Source organism: Cupressus sempervirens, chromosome 3, assembly GCF_028749045.1.
Source record: "Cupressus sempervirens isolate cs-2001-9-10 chromosome 3, ASM2874904v1, whole genome shotgun sequence".
Classification (NCBI taxonomy): Eukaryota; Viridiplantae; Streptophyta; class Pinopsida; order Cupressales; family Cupressaceae; genus Cupressus; species Cupressus sempervirens.
This window is the reverse complement of record NC_143120.1, coordinates 22,986,992-23,004,724: the sequence shown is the minus strand read 5'-3', so window position 1 is coordinate 23,004,724 and position 17,733 is coordinate 22,986,992. Positions and strand designations below refer to the sequence as shown.

Here is a 17,733-nt window from a genome sequence, read left to right as displayed (position 1 = left end):
ATAATAATTTAGTATTAAATTAAGTTTTGAAATGAAATAATTAGAACTAAGATTTAAAGATTAAGTTTGTTTATAACATGCATTCCGAAAATCATGGATGTGGTATGGAAATAGCTTAGGCAAAAAGGGGTCTTATAAGACCCAACCAAGTTAACCAATCATATTTCAAATAAATATTTTTTATAATATAAAAATTGTATCAATAAATATTAAAAGTTTAAAAATATGTCAATTAGAAAAAAATAATAATCTATCATTAGTGGAACTAATTCAGTTTTAGTGAACTGAATGCAATATTACAATAAATCAAGGGTCATTTAAATGAATCCCACGAAAACACACTCAGTCTGTCGAGTCTCGATGTCATCATTTGGTTTTGCGAGTCTCGGCTGCTAGGCCTTCGTGCGCGTCATACTACTAGCAACAAATGAATATGTGTTTTCCCCTCCTCGTGCTCTTAACCAGTGAAAAACAAGAATTTTGAATACGTACTCTTTTAAGTACGATCTATCTAAACAATATGACAATGCCGAGAGCCCTGCAGTTCATGAACTACCGCAGTTTAACACAAATTACAAAAGACAGAACAAGGAACTCATGGCACTGGAGTAGCAGACTTCTTACAACCAGAGTGATAAGAAGTCCTGCAGAAAGTGATGAAGAATTGAGGATTTTTGTAGTGGCTGGTGAAGTCTCTGGAGATGTGATTGGCAGCAGACTCATGGCGTCTCTCAAGCTCCTGTCCCCTGTAAATATCAAATTTGCTGGAGTTGGAGGGTATGCATATATAATCTTTTTCATTCACGGAAAACACATCCATTTTGGTTTTCCGACCTATGCTTTGTATGCTTGCTACGGTTGAAGTCAATGCCCATTTATTTACTTTTTCATTCTAGAGTTGAAGGGAATGCATTTTAGAGTTGAAGGGAATGTATTTTAATATTTTTACCCAAATCTTAACAGTTGGATTCTAGGGTATTGAGTCGTCTATATTTACCGGAGTTGGAGGATATGCATATTTAGGTAATTATCAATGAAATTTGTACACTTGGTGTTTAAGTTTTATGCTTTGAATGGTTGCCAGAGTAGAAGGGAATGCATGCTTATTTGTTTATGATTATATTTGCGGTTTAAGTGTTGTATACTTGCTGGAGCAGGAGGTTATACATTTTTTTAAATTATTAATGAAAATAGTTACAGTTGGCGTTCAAGTTTTATGCTTTTTTTGTATGCATGACGGGTTTGAAGGGAGCACAGATTCTTGGTTAAAAAAATATTTGCACCGGAAGTTTAGATTTATGTTTTGTATATTTATTTATTTGTCAAAAGAGACAATCACGAACACCTCTCTACATTAATTCAGATACTCTACCGTTACAACTTGATGTACACTATCAAAGGAACTTACTTACCATGATGCAGAGGTCAATAGAAGCGTGAAAGTTAGTTAATTCGCCAGAATGATGAATTTGTATTGCATTAGAGGTGGGAGATATACATCTAGAAATTCATGAAATTTTACTATTTTTGTGACTAGGGATAAAAACAATCATTCAACTTTTCTTACAATTGTTTTTAATTGGTAATAATATGTCTGATTTTCATTAATACTAATATAAAAAAGTCTGAAATACAAAAGCAGGGGATGTCCTGTTTAATATGAGAATAACATGCCCCTTCCCTTTTCCTTGATCAGCGCTTATACAAAAACTATATATCTACTTTATGACTGCTAACTTCTTTACAAGAGATATGGACAAACCAGGTGTAAACACCTGAACCAGAGACCGTAAACAATATAGACCACTCACCAGTAAGACCACTCACCACTAAAATTCATTGCACACTACTATCAAAATGGGGCATTTTCATCTATACTACCAATAACATTCTGCTCATTGAAAAACTTAACACAAAAAAAAGCTGTTCATTAGGAGGACCCGTGCCTCACACAATCTTTGTCCAGCCTTTTGGGCTCTTGTTCTGCTTGTCCTTTGACGCTACAGCCATCAATTTTGCTTTGTTCTTGGCCCTAATTCCTTCTCGAAGCTCCCTTTCCTTCTTCCTCTCCTCTGTTTCCATAGCTTGGATGTGACCTTTTGGCAGTTCCCACTTGTCTCGAGCAGCGTTACTATGGTACTCCATATTGGAATTGGCACTTCATAATCTTGCTCTTGTTCATGCACTGCACGCCAGTCACCTTCAATGGCTGTAAATCCTCTTCCTCGTTTTGCGGCTGCCACAATGGGAACAAGCCCTCCCAATCACTCTGGCCTCATGCTTACTTTCAACACCCACACGGCTTCTTGCTTAGAGCCAAGCTTTAGCACCCATGTGAGCACCAAGGTTGCAATGTCTATATTTGATCTGTATCTTTGCTCAAAATTCAAGTACTCCTCGCCAAGAAGTAGATCAATAATCTACCAAAAATGGGGATTATCAATGATAAATATTCGCTTTAACCTTTTCTTGGTAATTTCCCCCCAGAGAGCATTGCTGTTGTCTTGCAGCATGCAAGGAGAAATTCGCTTCAATCTCTGCCCTTCAACTCCAAAGCTTTGATTTGTAAATAAACCAATTGACAAAAAGCCTCAAATCAACTTCTATGCAAATAAAGACTGCCTCACCACCTTCTCATGTGCTTTATTTAGCTTGTTGATATTCTCAATCAGATTTAACTAATTAGCATAAATACGGATACACCAAGGTGCTCTGGAAAGTCTATACTCTTGAAGGCGGATAACCAAATAATGAATCTCTGAATATATAAGAATGTTTAATGTCAGATTACAATCTGTCAAGATCAATGTGTGTGTGTATACTATATATATATATATATATACACATACATACATTTATTGAATGTAAATATAAACTGTGATCGATCCCACTATGTAGTTCTGTGATCAGTCTCAATATATATGTTCTGATATATATTCTTTTGCAGTATATATGATGTATATTTTGCTATATCACTATAGAATTATGGATGCCGTTTATAACACTGTAATCTCTGAGTTATCGCCTCCAAAACTGGATGTAATTTATCTGCTGCAATCACAATATCTTCAGATATATGTGTGTGAACTGTTCACAGTATAATCTCCAGTGTTGATGTACTTTATTGATCTGAATGCTAAGTTTTGCCGTGTTCGTTATATGCAACGCAGGCCCTGGTCTCATGATACTCTGCAACGATGGTGAGAGACTCAGTAAATAAAGCGATGTCAGATTTGACTGTGATGAGTTGGACAAATGAGAAGAGCTGTGGACTAGGAATCAAGACTTGTTTCAGTTGATGTGTTCGATGATATTTGATAACTGTCGATGACACATTTATATGGAGAAAACTAAGTTTGGAGACCTGACCTGAATGGACGTGTCTCCTACATGGGAGGCACATCCATTCAGTGACATGTCTCCCTGTCTCCCTCCATTCATGAAGTGATGTTCGGTGAAACCAATGTAATGTGCCCTTTGTGATTTACATATAATCACTCACTTAGTTTTGTCATTCCATGTTAGTTTTGAATGGTCAAACTTATCATTTGACATTTAAGTGAAATTCAATAAGGTAGATAATGTATCTAATATAATATAGATTTGTGTGTGTATATATATATATATATATATTACATTTTATTTGTATTCACAATTTATAATTATCCAACTAAACTATAACTTTAACACTCCCTCTTAGTTAAGAAGGAAAAACACATAAATATTACTGTTGAGAGTGTTGACTTGATGGTCAACACCACCTTGGAGATTTGTGCTATGGATCTGGGTAAGTCTCACCATTTGTATCAGGCATTAACAGTTCAAGCTTTTGGTGCAATGACAAATGCTACCTACAATTGGTATTAGAGCCCTTAGGTCACGAGTTCGAGTCTCCCTTTAGTTGGAGTTGAAGGCTCAATTGGTGTTGAGGGGAAGATTGTTGACAGTGTTGACTTGGTGGTCAGCACCTCCTTGGAGATTCGTGTTGTGGATCCAGGTAAGTCTTACCATTTGTATTGGGCATTATCGGTTTGAGCTTTTGGTGCAACGACAAATGCTACCTACAATTACACAATTGGTAATGTTCGGAATGACACAATTTAAGTATATCTTTGATCAGAAGATATCCACCATTTTGGTATTACATATGATATCATGAGTATTGGTCTCCCAGAATATCAACATATGATATTCTCTAATTACTCAAAAATGTTTTGATATCACATCTGATATCATGAGTATTGGTCTCCTAGAATATCGAGATTCGATATTCACCAAGTACTCAAAAAGGTTTTGATATTGTATCTGATATCAAGAGTATTGGTCTCCCAAAATATTGAGATCCAATATTCACCAAGTACTCTTTGAGTAATGACCTTCTAGAATGTTGAGATACAAAATATTCACCAAGTACTGCGAGTAATGGTCTCTAGAACATCAAGTCACATGACATTCACCAAGTACTCTATGTAATGGCCCTCTAGAACATCAATTTGCATAACATTCACCATGTACTCAAAAAAATGTTTATAAGGTATGTGCACACACATTCTTATAATGCTTACCATATAAACATTCACCATGCAAAGCATAAGCTATCATGATTTGCAAAGACATTGTAAGATATCCATCATAATAGAAAATTAAGTTATTGTAAGATCGTCACCTTTGAATAACTTCTGCAAATACAAGTGATAATCATTTGGAAGTTGTCACTTCCTTATGATGTACATAGGGGGTAGGCCCATTAAAATCATAGTCAATCACAATGACTTTTGAACTTCTTCTAAATATCAATCTTCTCCTCATATAAGATTGCCTTTGAAGAAGTGTCAGACTCCCTCTTCCTGCGATAACATTCTTGGAGGAAAAGATCAAGATACATAACTCTTATAGTATGTATTGAAATATACAATCAAATAAATGTGATTTTAAGGTTATATTTATATAAAAAATATATTACAATTATTTGGTATTCTGAGACTCCATCTCAAAAATTGTTACCAAACCAAATTCACTTTTAAAAACATTTCACATTTATTTTGAAATTTGATGAAGATGATAAGGAAATAGAGAACTTCCTCTTAATCCAATGTTTCACATGTGTTATGGATATTTGAAGTTTTTTAGAATGGACATCTTTTCGAATCTATATCTAAATTGCTGACTTTGGCAAAGGATGCTTGATGTTTTAGTCTATGGGCACATTGAAATGCTGAGTGACCATAGTTGTCACATCTAAAGCACTGCATTTTAGAGTAATCTCAATGTTTCCTTTTCACTTTGAATTTCGGTTTCTTCCTTTTATCAACTTGAGTCGTAAGAATCTGAAGATCACTTCCAGTAGAAGTATCATTTTGAGATATTAATATGCACTCCTCTTGTATACAGTCAGCCTTTAGTTGAGCAAGTTTAGGAGGCTTGGATCTAGAACATGCTCCTTGTCTAAAAGTTATACATGGTGGTGGTAGTCCTTTTAGTGCTATCATGGTTAGTTTTTTGTCATCATAGATGTGACTGTTGTCACTTAGGTTTGCACCCTTGTCCAAGGCCTATGCGCGAGGACAACCTAGTGAAACATGGAAACAACCTCCAAGCTGTGGGACTTGAACTGCGAGGTTGAGTCTCCGGAGAAGGCCAGCTTCCTCTTACTATCAGGGCGCACTTATCTACTCTTGGAGAGGAAAAGGGAGAAGGAGGGCACGAAAGCAAATCTACCTAGTCTAATCTAAGGAGGTGATGCACCAAAATAGAGTGTTCAGACTTCCTTTCTGCCCATATATGCCCTACAAAACCAAGATAACATTCGAAGGACATACACACCCAGACTTATGTCAATCAATAACCACATACAGATCAGGAAACCAAACTAAATAACACAAGGAAAGGATTTCACTTATATATTATCCAATAGGCTGAAAATAGACACAGTATGCGAGCCACAGATCTCAACAATACACCAATGAGAGGCAAGACGGATGCACATACACATCGATGGCTGAAGGAGATGATACAGAATGTTATACGGCTCAGAGACAAAGGGAATTTTACACCGCAGACCTGCAAGCAGTAGCAGAGAAATCAGAAGGAGTCCCCTTAGAAAAGATCACAAAATTGCCTTTATAGTTCAGGCATAACTGAGGATTTTTGCATTGTATTTACTTCTCAACTACTGGCATTAACTTCTCACCCTGAAAATCCAATCAAAGATCTGGTGGTTTTAAGTACCGAAAAATTTGATATTCCTCTGAGAAAGAGCCTGGAGAAGACAGAACGGTGCCATAACTGCGCTCTGACCAGGTAGTTGGATCGACTGAGACGGTGGAGTGTCTTTCTATGTTTCGCATTCATTTCTGAGTCGGTGGCATTGATCACAGGATCGAATTCTCGCGGCAAAAAAACTTGATTCATTGTTTTTGGCTCATGAATCTGCGAGGTCAAAGCAAGTCAAACAGTTCCTTATGTACCAACTGGGCCATGCGGGCCAATCGCCTCTCTTTATTTTGCCACCTCCTCAAGGTCCCACGCGCTGACCATTCCTTACGTTGGACTAACTGCGCCACCTTCGAACTGTTATCTTTAATTGCGGCGGTCACACTAACCGTCAGCCGTTAACCGCCAACCCTAGCCGAGCCAGCGAGACACGTGTCAACAAGGCGCTGTGTCGCCATGGTATCCGCCGTGCAACTTCGGAAGGCGAGATAGTGCCGACCGTCGATCTGCCTTAAATCTAACGATCGTGGAGACTCGTCGTACCACTATACTGTTCTTATCCCGGGCCCATCATATCTGGCGCCACCTCAGCAATTGCTCTACACCCAAACGACACCTGGCAACATTTGACCGACGTACCCTGTTGCAACCTGGCCCCGCCAACACGTGGTGAATGGGCGCCATGTCGCTATGGTAAAGATCGCACAACTTCACCATAGCGACATGGCGCCTTCTGTCGATTTTCCTTGATCCGACGGCAAGCAAGATAGATACTGCCCCCTGCCCCTCAACGTATCAATCAATGGGAACCGGCCAGGTGCCAACCATTTGTATTTCCTGTGCCTCCAAACTTGGACCCACCGGACACGTGTCATTAGGGTGCCATCTCGCTAACGTAAATCTCGTGCGGCTTATTCATAGCGCGATGGCGCCTGCCGTTGATCTCTGCAGATCCGACGGTGGAGATCTTAACCTTTGACTGCACTGGCTGCGCTGACTGTATTCTGACCTGGCATACATGGTTGTTCCCCATTGGCCTAACAAAGCACCACCTTGGTCTGACAAGGCACCAACCTGGAGGGTTCGTACTGCTTGACCCTACTGAGGGACACGTGGCGCCCAGGCACTATGTCGCTGTTGTAAATCTCGCGCAGCTTTTCCATAGTGCGATGGCGCCCATCGTAGATTAATTTCAATCTGACGATCAGAACTGCCTCGTACTCTGCACATCCTTCCCTCTGAAAATCGCTGGGCCCGTGAAACTGATATGCTCTGACTCATACACCTGGCACCTCCTGATTGGCCTCGAAGCACCAACCTGGCAGAAATTGGTATTGTTTAATCCTGCCATGCCACGTGTCGACCAGGCGCTATGTCGCTATGCAGACTTTCCGGCCAACACACGGTAGCGACATAGCGCCCACGGTGCCATGGAACCTTTCCGACCCGTCGCGAAACTTTTCCGTCGCCAAAACATGTTGCTCGGCCCGTTGGACCCACCGGACACATGGCGAAAGGGCGCCATGTCGCGAACATAAATCTCGTACAACTTCGCCATAGCAAGATGGCGCCCTCCGTAGATCTTCCTCAGATCTAACGGCAGAGAACCTGCAGGCCGCAAAATATAACATAAGGCTTGGCATTAAAATAATACTAACTTTGGGAATTAGCCGTTGAACGAGCCGAACGTTTGAAATTTGAATCTTTGGCGGGTGACAAAAGATAACAGTGACTAATTGTAGAAAGTTGGTTTCTTAGTTCTGTTATCCTCATAAAATATGAAGCGATGGATTCTCCTTTATTCATCTTAGTGTTGGAGAGTTTTATCTTTCAATCTGAGAATTCTGGTAAAGGGCGCACTTGCCAACTCCTAGAGAAGGAAAATTTCTTTTGTGGAATATACCAACTTTCCTCGAGCTCAAGGAGAGTAATTGGTAAAGGTCCTTGCCAATCCAAATGGTTCAAAATAAGCTTCCAACAAGATTGAGACGAGTCATAGTTCAAAAGTAAATGGCCCAAAGTTTCCTCCGCTTTGTTATAAAGGAAACACTTGAAGGGGCCAAAAAATACAAGCTTCTTTAATCTATTGAAGGCCAGCCAAGCAAAGGGACCAGCCTTTGGTAAACAATGCTCCCTCAACATAGATATCTTGGACACTCCTCCCACCTTGCCTCATTTTCTAGCAGCTTATAATTCAACTTCCCTGAATATTCACCATTCCGTGAGCTACACCAAATGACTTTCCACTGTTTATGTAACAACCACCAGCCTAGATTTAAAGACGCCTTTCAGCAATGAAGCACTGCCTACATCCAAATTGAGATCCATGTTAGATTTTCACTTCTTGTCTGACTAAGTGAAATCATTCCTTTCTTCTAGAAAATTGAACATTTTATCACCCCAGGTAGTCTCAGTCTGATAGCTCTGATTTGATCAAATTGATGATTGTCCTCAAGCACAGGGTTCCTATCCCAAGAGTACCTAGAATTTGGCCTTCTTCCCACTTCCAATCTACCTTGATATGTGTTCAGTGCTAATTGGTCTACAAATGATGATGAAATTCCATTAAGTTGAACAACGAGGTGGATTGCTGTAGGAGCAGCTACAGGTGTTGGGCACAGGAATAATGTTTACGTATTGTTTATGGGGGGTATTTTAATGTTTTGTTATTATTAAATTTTAGGGCATAATTTAATGTTTTATTATCACTTTAGTAAAAGATTAAATAAAACCTTTACGGGTCTAGTGGTTGCCAAAAATAGTTTTTAATTGTTTACCTGTGTTTATATTTTCTCTTTGAAACCTCTGGGAGAGTATGATTTTTTTTCTTTTTTGTGGGAAGAAGGCCGAGATATTGTGAAGTTATTTGTACTCTGCCCTATATAGATGAAATAAAGAACATTGTGGTGGTTTCCTGTTACTTTAGTTTATTTTCTGTTCACATTACAAATTGATTAGAGATGCATATCATATTTATTGGTTTCTTTTGAATAAAATAGTAGTGGCATTTATTTTGTGTGTAGAAGACATTGCTGTAGGAAGCTAGACTCACACAAAAACCTCTGGGAGTTAATTTGGGCAGAAATGCCTCTTGCTCACATGAACGCCATGTGAAGTGGCCTGAATGTGGTGGAGAGCGAGTAGGAGGAATGTACAGTATTTTCGCCATGGTCAATTCTAGGAACGGGCTGTGAGTTGAAGAAAAACGTGTTTGGTAAGGCAACATCTCTATGTGCTTGCCTTGAATGAATGGATGCAACCTGTAAGGTGCTGTTCGTGTTTGATGTTTCTGTCATTCATCTCATTACATTGTTGTAGTTTTCTCTAGTTTCTTCTTTCCATCTCATAGTGAAGCTAGTACAGACTTTATTCTTGTTTTCTCCTCATCATATTGGTATCAGAGTGAGACAAGGTCTTGCTGGGAAGTGTATGTCTGCAGAAGAATCACATGCTGAAGCTGAGGCTCACACCATGCCTCTCAAAAGTATGACTCCAAATGCCATCAAAAAGATGATGGAGGAACTTCTAGAAGAGAAGTTGAAGGAGTTCAAGAAGGGGTCCAGTGATAAGGATAAGGAGAATGCGATAGAAGAAGGTGCCAATAGAGATGAAGACGGAGAATGACACCAGGATCCACCAACAGAATTGCTTGCAGATCAAAAGGCATTTGTTGATGCTTTAAAGTTAATAAGAGGGGATGTTACTGACAGGCTACCTACATATGGAGGCAATCTCAATAGTTAGGAAGTGATAGAATGGATTGAAGCAATCACCAATCACTTTGAGTTGAATGAAGTTCCAAAGAATGATAGGGTGAGGATTGCAAAAGGAAAATTGAGAGGATCTGCTCTCTCGTGGTGGAATTATATTCAAGGAGAAAGGATACAAAATAATAAAAGTCTGATTTCTTCATGGGAAGTGATGAAAGCAAAAATCAAGGCACGATTCTGCTTGTAGATCATGAGGTGCAGTTGTTCAAAAAGTTGCAAAGCCTGAAGCAGCGAGAGATGGATGTGAATGCCTATACGGATGAGTTCCATAGGTTAACTCTAAAGGCAAAGAAACAAGAGGAACCGGAAAGAGTGGCCAAGTATTTAAATGATTTGAGAATGAACATACAAGAGGAGATCAGCCTCTTGGCCCCAGATACATTGGGGAAGTGTTTTCAACTTGCTCTCAAAGTTGAAGAGAAGCTGAAGAGGAAAGGTGATCAGCAACAAGGAGGGAGAAGTGGAAGGAATGACTGAGGTAGGGGAAACTTCAGCAATAAAGGACAAGGCCAGAGGTCCCAAGGCGAGTTTAACCCCAAGGAGCAAGTGGGTGACTCAAGTAGCAGAGGAGGCTATGGTGGAAGGGGATCTAATGGAGGAAGGTCAGGTGGATTAGGCAGAGGGTCTAGGCTCTCGGGAATGAAGTGCTACAATTGTGGTCAGATGGGACACCCAAAATATAAGTGTCCACAAAGGGCGTCTACTTCTCAAAATGGTGAAAGGAGAGTCACTTATGTGCACGAAGATAATGTGAGTATGAACTCACTAGAAGTTCAGTTGATGACAGAGGCTCAGGGAGAAAGTCTCATGATAAGGAGGACACTTCTTAAGAAACCGGTGAAAGAAGATACCACTCAAATGAGGGCTCTTTTTCGAGTTTAGTGCAAGGTGAACGCAAGTTGTGCAAGGTGATAATTGATTCGGGTTCCACGGATAATATCATCTCACTTGAGGCTGTAAACAAATTGAAGTTGGAGAGACTTCCACATTCTTGTCCATACAAGGTCGGTTGAACAAAGGGCAGCAGGAAGTTGTGAATGAGCAAGCTTGGGTAGAGTTTAGTATAGGGGGATATAACGATAAAATATTGTGTGATATCTTGCCCATGGATGCTTGCCACCTCTTGCTGTGAAGACCTTGGCAATTCGACAGGAAGGCACGCCATGATGGTGAGAAGAATTCTTATAGCTTCCAAAAGGATGGAGTAACATACAAATTGAATTCTGAAGGAGAAGAGAAAGGGGCTGGGCAAGTTGGACCAAGTGTGTTGATGGTGGGTGAGAAAGAGTTCATTAATATTCTTGAAGAAGAAGATGGAATAGGCTTTGCATTGGTGTTGAAGCCTAAGGAAGATAGGAAGAAGCAATGTAGAACAACAGGCCCGAAAGAAGTTGAAGAGTTGTTGAATCAGTACAAGGACACCATTGCTGAGGTAATACCTGAGTCTTTGCCACCGATAAGAGAAATAAGTCACCAGATTGATCTTATTCCTGGAGCGGTGCTACCCAACAAGGCAGCATATAAGATGACACCGCATCAGAATGAAGAGATTGCTAGGCAAATACAAGAGTTGCTTGACAAGGGGTTGGTAAGGAAAAGTCTTAGCCCATGTGCCGTACCCTTGGTTCTTGCTTCAAAGAAGGATGTTAAGTGGTAGTTATGTACTGATTCTAGGGCCATTAATAGGATAACTATAAGATATAGATTTCCTATTCCTAGAATAGAAGATTTGTTGGATTGTTTGGGAGGACCTTCATATTTCTCTAAAATAGATCTCAAAAGCGGGTATCATCAAATAAGGATATGAGAGGGGGATGAATGGAAGACTACCTTTAAAACTAATGAAGGGTTGTATGAATGGCTGGTTATGCCATTTGGTTTATCTAATGCTCCTAGTACATTTACGCGACTAATGAATGAAGTTTTGCAGGACTTCATTGGGAAGTTCGTTGTTGTCTACCTTGATGACATTTTGGTGTATAGCAAGAATAAGGAAGAGCATTTGCAGCATTTGAAGATGGTTTTGCAAAGGTTACAGGAACAAAAGTTGAAGATAAACTTGGAGAAGTGTGACTTTTTGAAACAGGAGTTGGTGTATCTTGGATTTGTGATATCCAAAGGAGATCTGAAAATGGATCCATCTAAAGTGGAGGCCATCATTAGTTGGCCAACACCAAGGGCTGTTGGAGAGGTTTGAAGTTTCCATGGCTTGGCCACATTCTGAAGGAGTTCATAAGGAACTTTACCAACATTTGTGCACCGATTTTAGACACCATCAAAGGAGGAGGTAAAATGAAGTTTGAATGGAATATTGCAGCAAATAAGAGTATTGTGGAAATCAAGCAAAAGGTAGCCCAGTATCCTATTCTTGTTTTACTGGATTTTAATAAAGTTTTTACAATAGAATGTGATGCTAGTGGCTTTGCAATAGGGGCTGTTCTTAGTCAAGAAGGCAGATCCGTTGCATTTTTCAGCGAGAAGTTGAATGAGGCAAAGAAGAAATATTCTTATGATTTGGAATTGTCTACTGTAGTACATGCATTAAAAAAATGGAGGCATTATTTGCTGCTGAAGCAGTTTATTGTGTATATTGACAACCATGCTCTTAGTTTCTTGAATGGACAAGAAAAACTCAACCATAGGCACATGAAATGGGTTGAGAGTTTGCAGGCTTATACCTTCACAATCAAGCATAAGAAGGGACAAGCCAATAAGGTGGCTGACGCACAATAGAAGAGTGCTAATAGTGCAAGAAGTACAACTCCAAAGCATGGGTGTAGACGCATTGAAGGGAATGTCTATGGAAGATGGAGATTTCAGCGAAGCATATGAGGTTTGCACTAAGTTGGAAGATAGTTTTCATTCTTATTTTTCTGAATTCATTGTGCATATGGACTGTTGTTTAAGGGCAGCCAACTATGTATTCCCAAATGCTCTATGCGGGACAATGTCATTAAAGAGAAACATTACGGAGGTTTCGGTGGTCATTTTGGACTCAACAAGACATTGGAGTTAGTGCAAAGATTTTATTATTGGCCCAAGATGCAAACAAACATCAGGAAGTTTGTGGAAGGTTGTCTTGTATGTCAAAGGGCAAAGGGAGTGTCAACAAATGCTAGACTTTATCAGCTTTTACCCATACCGAACAGACCTTGGGAGTGTTTGAGTATGGATTTTGTGATGGGATTACCAAGGACAAAGACAAGTTATGACTGCATATTTGTGGTTGTTGATAGATTCAATAAAATGACTCACTTTATTCCATGTAAAACCACTAATGATGCTAGTTATATTGTAGGACTGTTCTTTAAAGAAATAGTTCGTATTCATGGTTTGCCATTGAGGATTGTATCTAACGGGGACAACAAGTTTGTGGGTCACTTTTGGAGTACCCTATGGAAGAAGTTGGGCACAAATTTGTCTTTGAGTTCAGCCTATCATCCTCAAACGGATGGGCAAATTGAGGTGGTTAATAGATTGTTGGGAAACCTTTTGAGATGTTTGACACGGGAACATGGAGGTAGTTGGGATGCCATCATACCTCAAGTAGAGTTTGCATACAACGATTTGGTGAATCGTAGCATAGGCATGAGTCCTTTCGAAGTTGTTTATGGGAGATATCCAAAGGGAGTTTTTGAACTCAGGAATATTGATGGTTTAGAGAAAAGGAGTGGACATGTGGAAGACTTTGCTGAAGCAATGATGGAAGTGCATGAGCATGTGAGGAAAACGTTGCAGCAAAATAGCCTTAAGGTGAAGGCTAAGGTAGACTTGAAGAGAAGGAATGTGCAGTTCCAAGTTGGGAATTTGGTTATGGTACACCTGAACAAAGATCGGTTACCTCGGGGCAGCCATACGAAGTTGACGATGAAGAAGATTGGACCGTGTGAAATTCTAGAAAAGTAGGGAGAAAATGCTTACAAAGTGGCATTGCTTCCAGATGTAGCTATTTCACCTATATTTAATGTCTTAGATCTCACATTGTATAAAGGGTCTAATCATATTGGCGCCGCTGAACCCGCACATGAATCAAATGACTAGATTTGAGAATTGCCTTCTAAAGAGAAGCCACAGATGGGACGCATCATCAACATTAGAGAGGCCATGAGGACAAGACACAAAGTGCACATAGAGCATTTGATCAAGTGGAAGGGCCTTCTAGATTCTGAAGCCACTTGGTTAACGGAAACAGAAATTCTAAGGCAAGGTGGGGATCTACAACAGTTGGTCTCCAAGAGGACTTGAGACAAAATTTTACCCCCGAGAGTATGCTGCAGGAGCAGCTACAAGTGCTAGGCACAAGAATAATGTTTACGTATTGTTTATGGGGGGTATTTTAATGTTTTCTTATTATTAAATTTTAGAGCATATTTTAATGTTTTGTTATCACTTTAGTAAAGGATTAAATAAAACCTTTACGGGTCTAGTGGTTGCCAAAAACAATTTTTAACTGTTTACTTGTGTTTATATATTCTCTCCAAAACCTTTGGGAGAGTATGATTTTTTTCTTTTCTGTGGAAAGAAGGCCAAGATATTGTGAAGTTATTTGTACTCTGCCTTGAATAGATGAAATAAATAACATTTTGGTGGTTTCTTGTTACTTTAGTTTATTTTCTGTTCACATTGCAAATTGATTAGAGATGCATATCATATTTATTGGTTTCTTTTAAATAAAATAGTAGTGGCATTTATTTTGTGTGTAGAAGACATTGCTGCAGGAAGTCATATTCACACAAAAACCTCTGGGAGTTAATTTGGGAAGAAATGCCTCTTGCTCGCATGAACACCATTTGAAGTGGCCTGAGTATGGTGGAGAGCGGGTAGGAAGAATGTACAGTATTTTCTCCATGGTCATTTGTAGGAACGGGCTATGAGTTGAAGAAACACGTGTTTGGTAAGGCGACATCTCTATGTGCTTGCCATGAATGAATGGATGCAACCTATAATGTGCTGTTCATGTTTGATGTTTCTTTCATTCATCTAATGACATTGCTGTAGTTTTCTCCAATTTCTTCTTTCGATCTCATAGTGAAGCTAGTACAAACTTTATTCTTGTTTTCTCCTCATCATGGATCCTGCATTGTGAAGATTCTTGTTCTCTAATAATTGTTCAGATACTTGGCCTTTAACTTTCAATTTGGATAGTTGTAGATATCCCAAACAAGTTTCATCCCCTTGAGTCTGAGTACATGTTACTAGAGATGGAAAATGGGAAATGGGATGGCAGTGACAATGTGATAGAAGACGGGGTTGGATGAAGTTGCCGATAAGAAATGAATTATAAATCATTTTAGTGTGCATACATATGTGCATTATTTTGCTTCATTAGTTTCCTCAATAATTGTCAATTGTCACAATGTAACGAGACTACTTATTGCATGCTTTTTAAATGCATATACCTGATTCTGGAGCCTAGATGCATTATTTTTCGATGCTCATATGCCTAACATATGTGGAGAAGATGGGAATGAAATGGATAGAGGAAGCCTATGTACTAGACTGACACCTGATCAACTCTACTCTCCGTGTCTCTATCGGACATCAGTTTGAATTATCTATTTTGGCAATCTTGAAATGATCTGTAATGGATTAGTATTTTCCACAGTTTAAAGATTTAGTTTCAGCAATATCTCGGCCGACCCAATTTTTTTGAAAATCTCGAAATCGACAAAAACTTGATGAAAAATTCAGCAATAAATCGACACTTTTATATAATATTTGAAAATATATAATTTCTTAAAATATTCTTAAAAACACATACATACACACCAAATATCCATCATATATTAATCAAAGTTTTGAGTTAAACAATACTTCATAGCAACTAAAACTTAGTAGATTAACATAGTGATAGAATCATATAACAAAAAAAAGTACAACATCTAAAATATAAATAAGTTCAACTTCTGAATACATATTAAGTTGAAGTCCCCATTGGGCTTGCCATTGCCTCAAATGTCTTCTTTTTTGCTGCCTTATTTTGTGCAAATTTTTGAAAGCTTGTCATAGCCTCTCTTGCAGCCTCTTCTAGAGACATAGTACATGTTGTAATGTCATTGCATAGAATCTTTGCAAGATGGTATTTCAATTGACTTATGCCTGAAGTCATATGCTTTTTGCAATGGATACATTGGACTTGTCCTTTGCTTGCTCCTAGGATCTCGTGTTTCCATATAGGGTCCTTCTCTCTGCCACTGACCATCTTGTAAAGAAATCGGTAGACTTTGAGAACCTAGAAAGAAAACAAAGAGTTATAATTAAAAAGCATCTAATATTTTATAAAGTTATTAAAACAGTGTTATAAAACTACTAAAATCTATTATAAATCAGAGATCTATTAAAATGTATTATAAGTGTATTAATATACATTATAAATCTATTGAAATATATTACTTAATAATTATAAATCTATAAAAAATAAAATAGTACTACTGTAAATTTAAAATAAAATAAATAGTAATTACTTAAAATTTATTGTCTTTTGAATTTACAGTATTTACATACTTCGTTTATTTTGTTTACAACTTAATGAATTTTAAATTTACTGTAACTTCAATATTTTAAATTTACTATATATAACAGATTATTTACATTTTTATATTAAAATTTAGTATTTATTGTATTTTATTATTTTAGATTTTTTACCTTTAAAAATTAATTAAATTTAAAACAAATTTTATTAATCAAATATACCCAAAAAAATTACTCTCTGTTGACTGTGAATGGACGTTGAATGAGTTGAATGTTTCAAAGTCGAGTGTTGAGTGGATGTCGAGAGATGAGCCAAGTGAGTTGAATGGATGCCAAGAGTCGAGCCAAGTGCTGCACTTGCAGTCGTTGCAGACTGTAGAGTTGAGTGTTGCAAAGAACTAAAGCTGTCATTTTTCTTCAAATTCATTTGCTTTTCTATCGTGTTTTCCTTCAGAACTGATGGCTTGCGAGAAACGAAACAAAAAATGACAAAGGATAACCTAATATTCGTTTGTCTTTTATGTTGATGGGATCTGTTTTGTCTTTTCATGCTGATGGGGCAGCGAAAATTGCGATTTACGTGCATTACAAGCCATAAAACACGCTGTCTGCATTTACTTCGACTTCCCATTTCACTCGTGATATATTGTAAGTTGTGTGATATATGGCAGTTTTTTAAAATTTAAATTATGGCATTTTCAATTATAGTTTCAGAAATAACAAGTTGATTGTGGCACTTGGCTTGTTCTCTCTCAACAACAGTAGCTTATGAGTTGATGAGCTCAATGTTAGCAGCATGGTATCATAAATCGTGAAAACATCACAAGTAATTGCAATAATCTTAACAAAAAGCAATTTTTTTAAAGAAATGTAACAAAATGTCACAAACAAAGTACTATACAGGTCTAGTGGTCTTAAGAAGACCCATTATACTCCGGGATAACCAACTGGGAAGAACCCAGACAAACATAGAATAAAATAGAATGCAAAATAAATTTAGCTTAGATTAACATTGTTGACTGTGGGAGTAATTAGAGATCATCTTAGTAATCAATTCATCAATAATTAATTATTTAGCTCTCCTATTATGTTATCATACTTAAACTTAGGAGTGCTTTTCTAGATTCAAGTTGAGCTAATTATAGGCCATGTTGTCTGAAGTTCTAAGATAGAGGAAGTTTGTCATGGTCTAATTTAATCCTTACCTAGGTTTAGATGCAGGGTTTTATCATTATGCTTTTATAAATATTTATTGTATCATTTTAATCTAGGTTTATTG

The 17,733-nt window shown here is 38.2% G+C and overlaps 1 protein-coding gene across 2 annotated transcripts in view; it reads left to right on the top strand.

Annotated features, from left to right (window-relative positions):
* The first annotated feature begins 321 nt into the window (after positions 1 to 321).
* Positions 322 to 17,733, top strand: part of LPXB (lipid-A-disaccharide synthase B) — a 140,505-nt gene continuing 123,093 nt past the window's right edge. For both annotated transcript variants that reach the window (XM_089818116.1, XM_089818115.1), the window contains exon 1: positions 322 to 777. In XM_089818116.1, the coding sequence (XP_089674242.1) occupies positions 521 to 777 (257 nt within the window). In that variant the 5' untranslated portion in view covers positions 322 to 520. The remainder of the gene's footprint in view (positions 778 to 17,733) is intronic.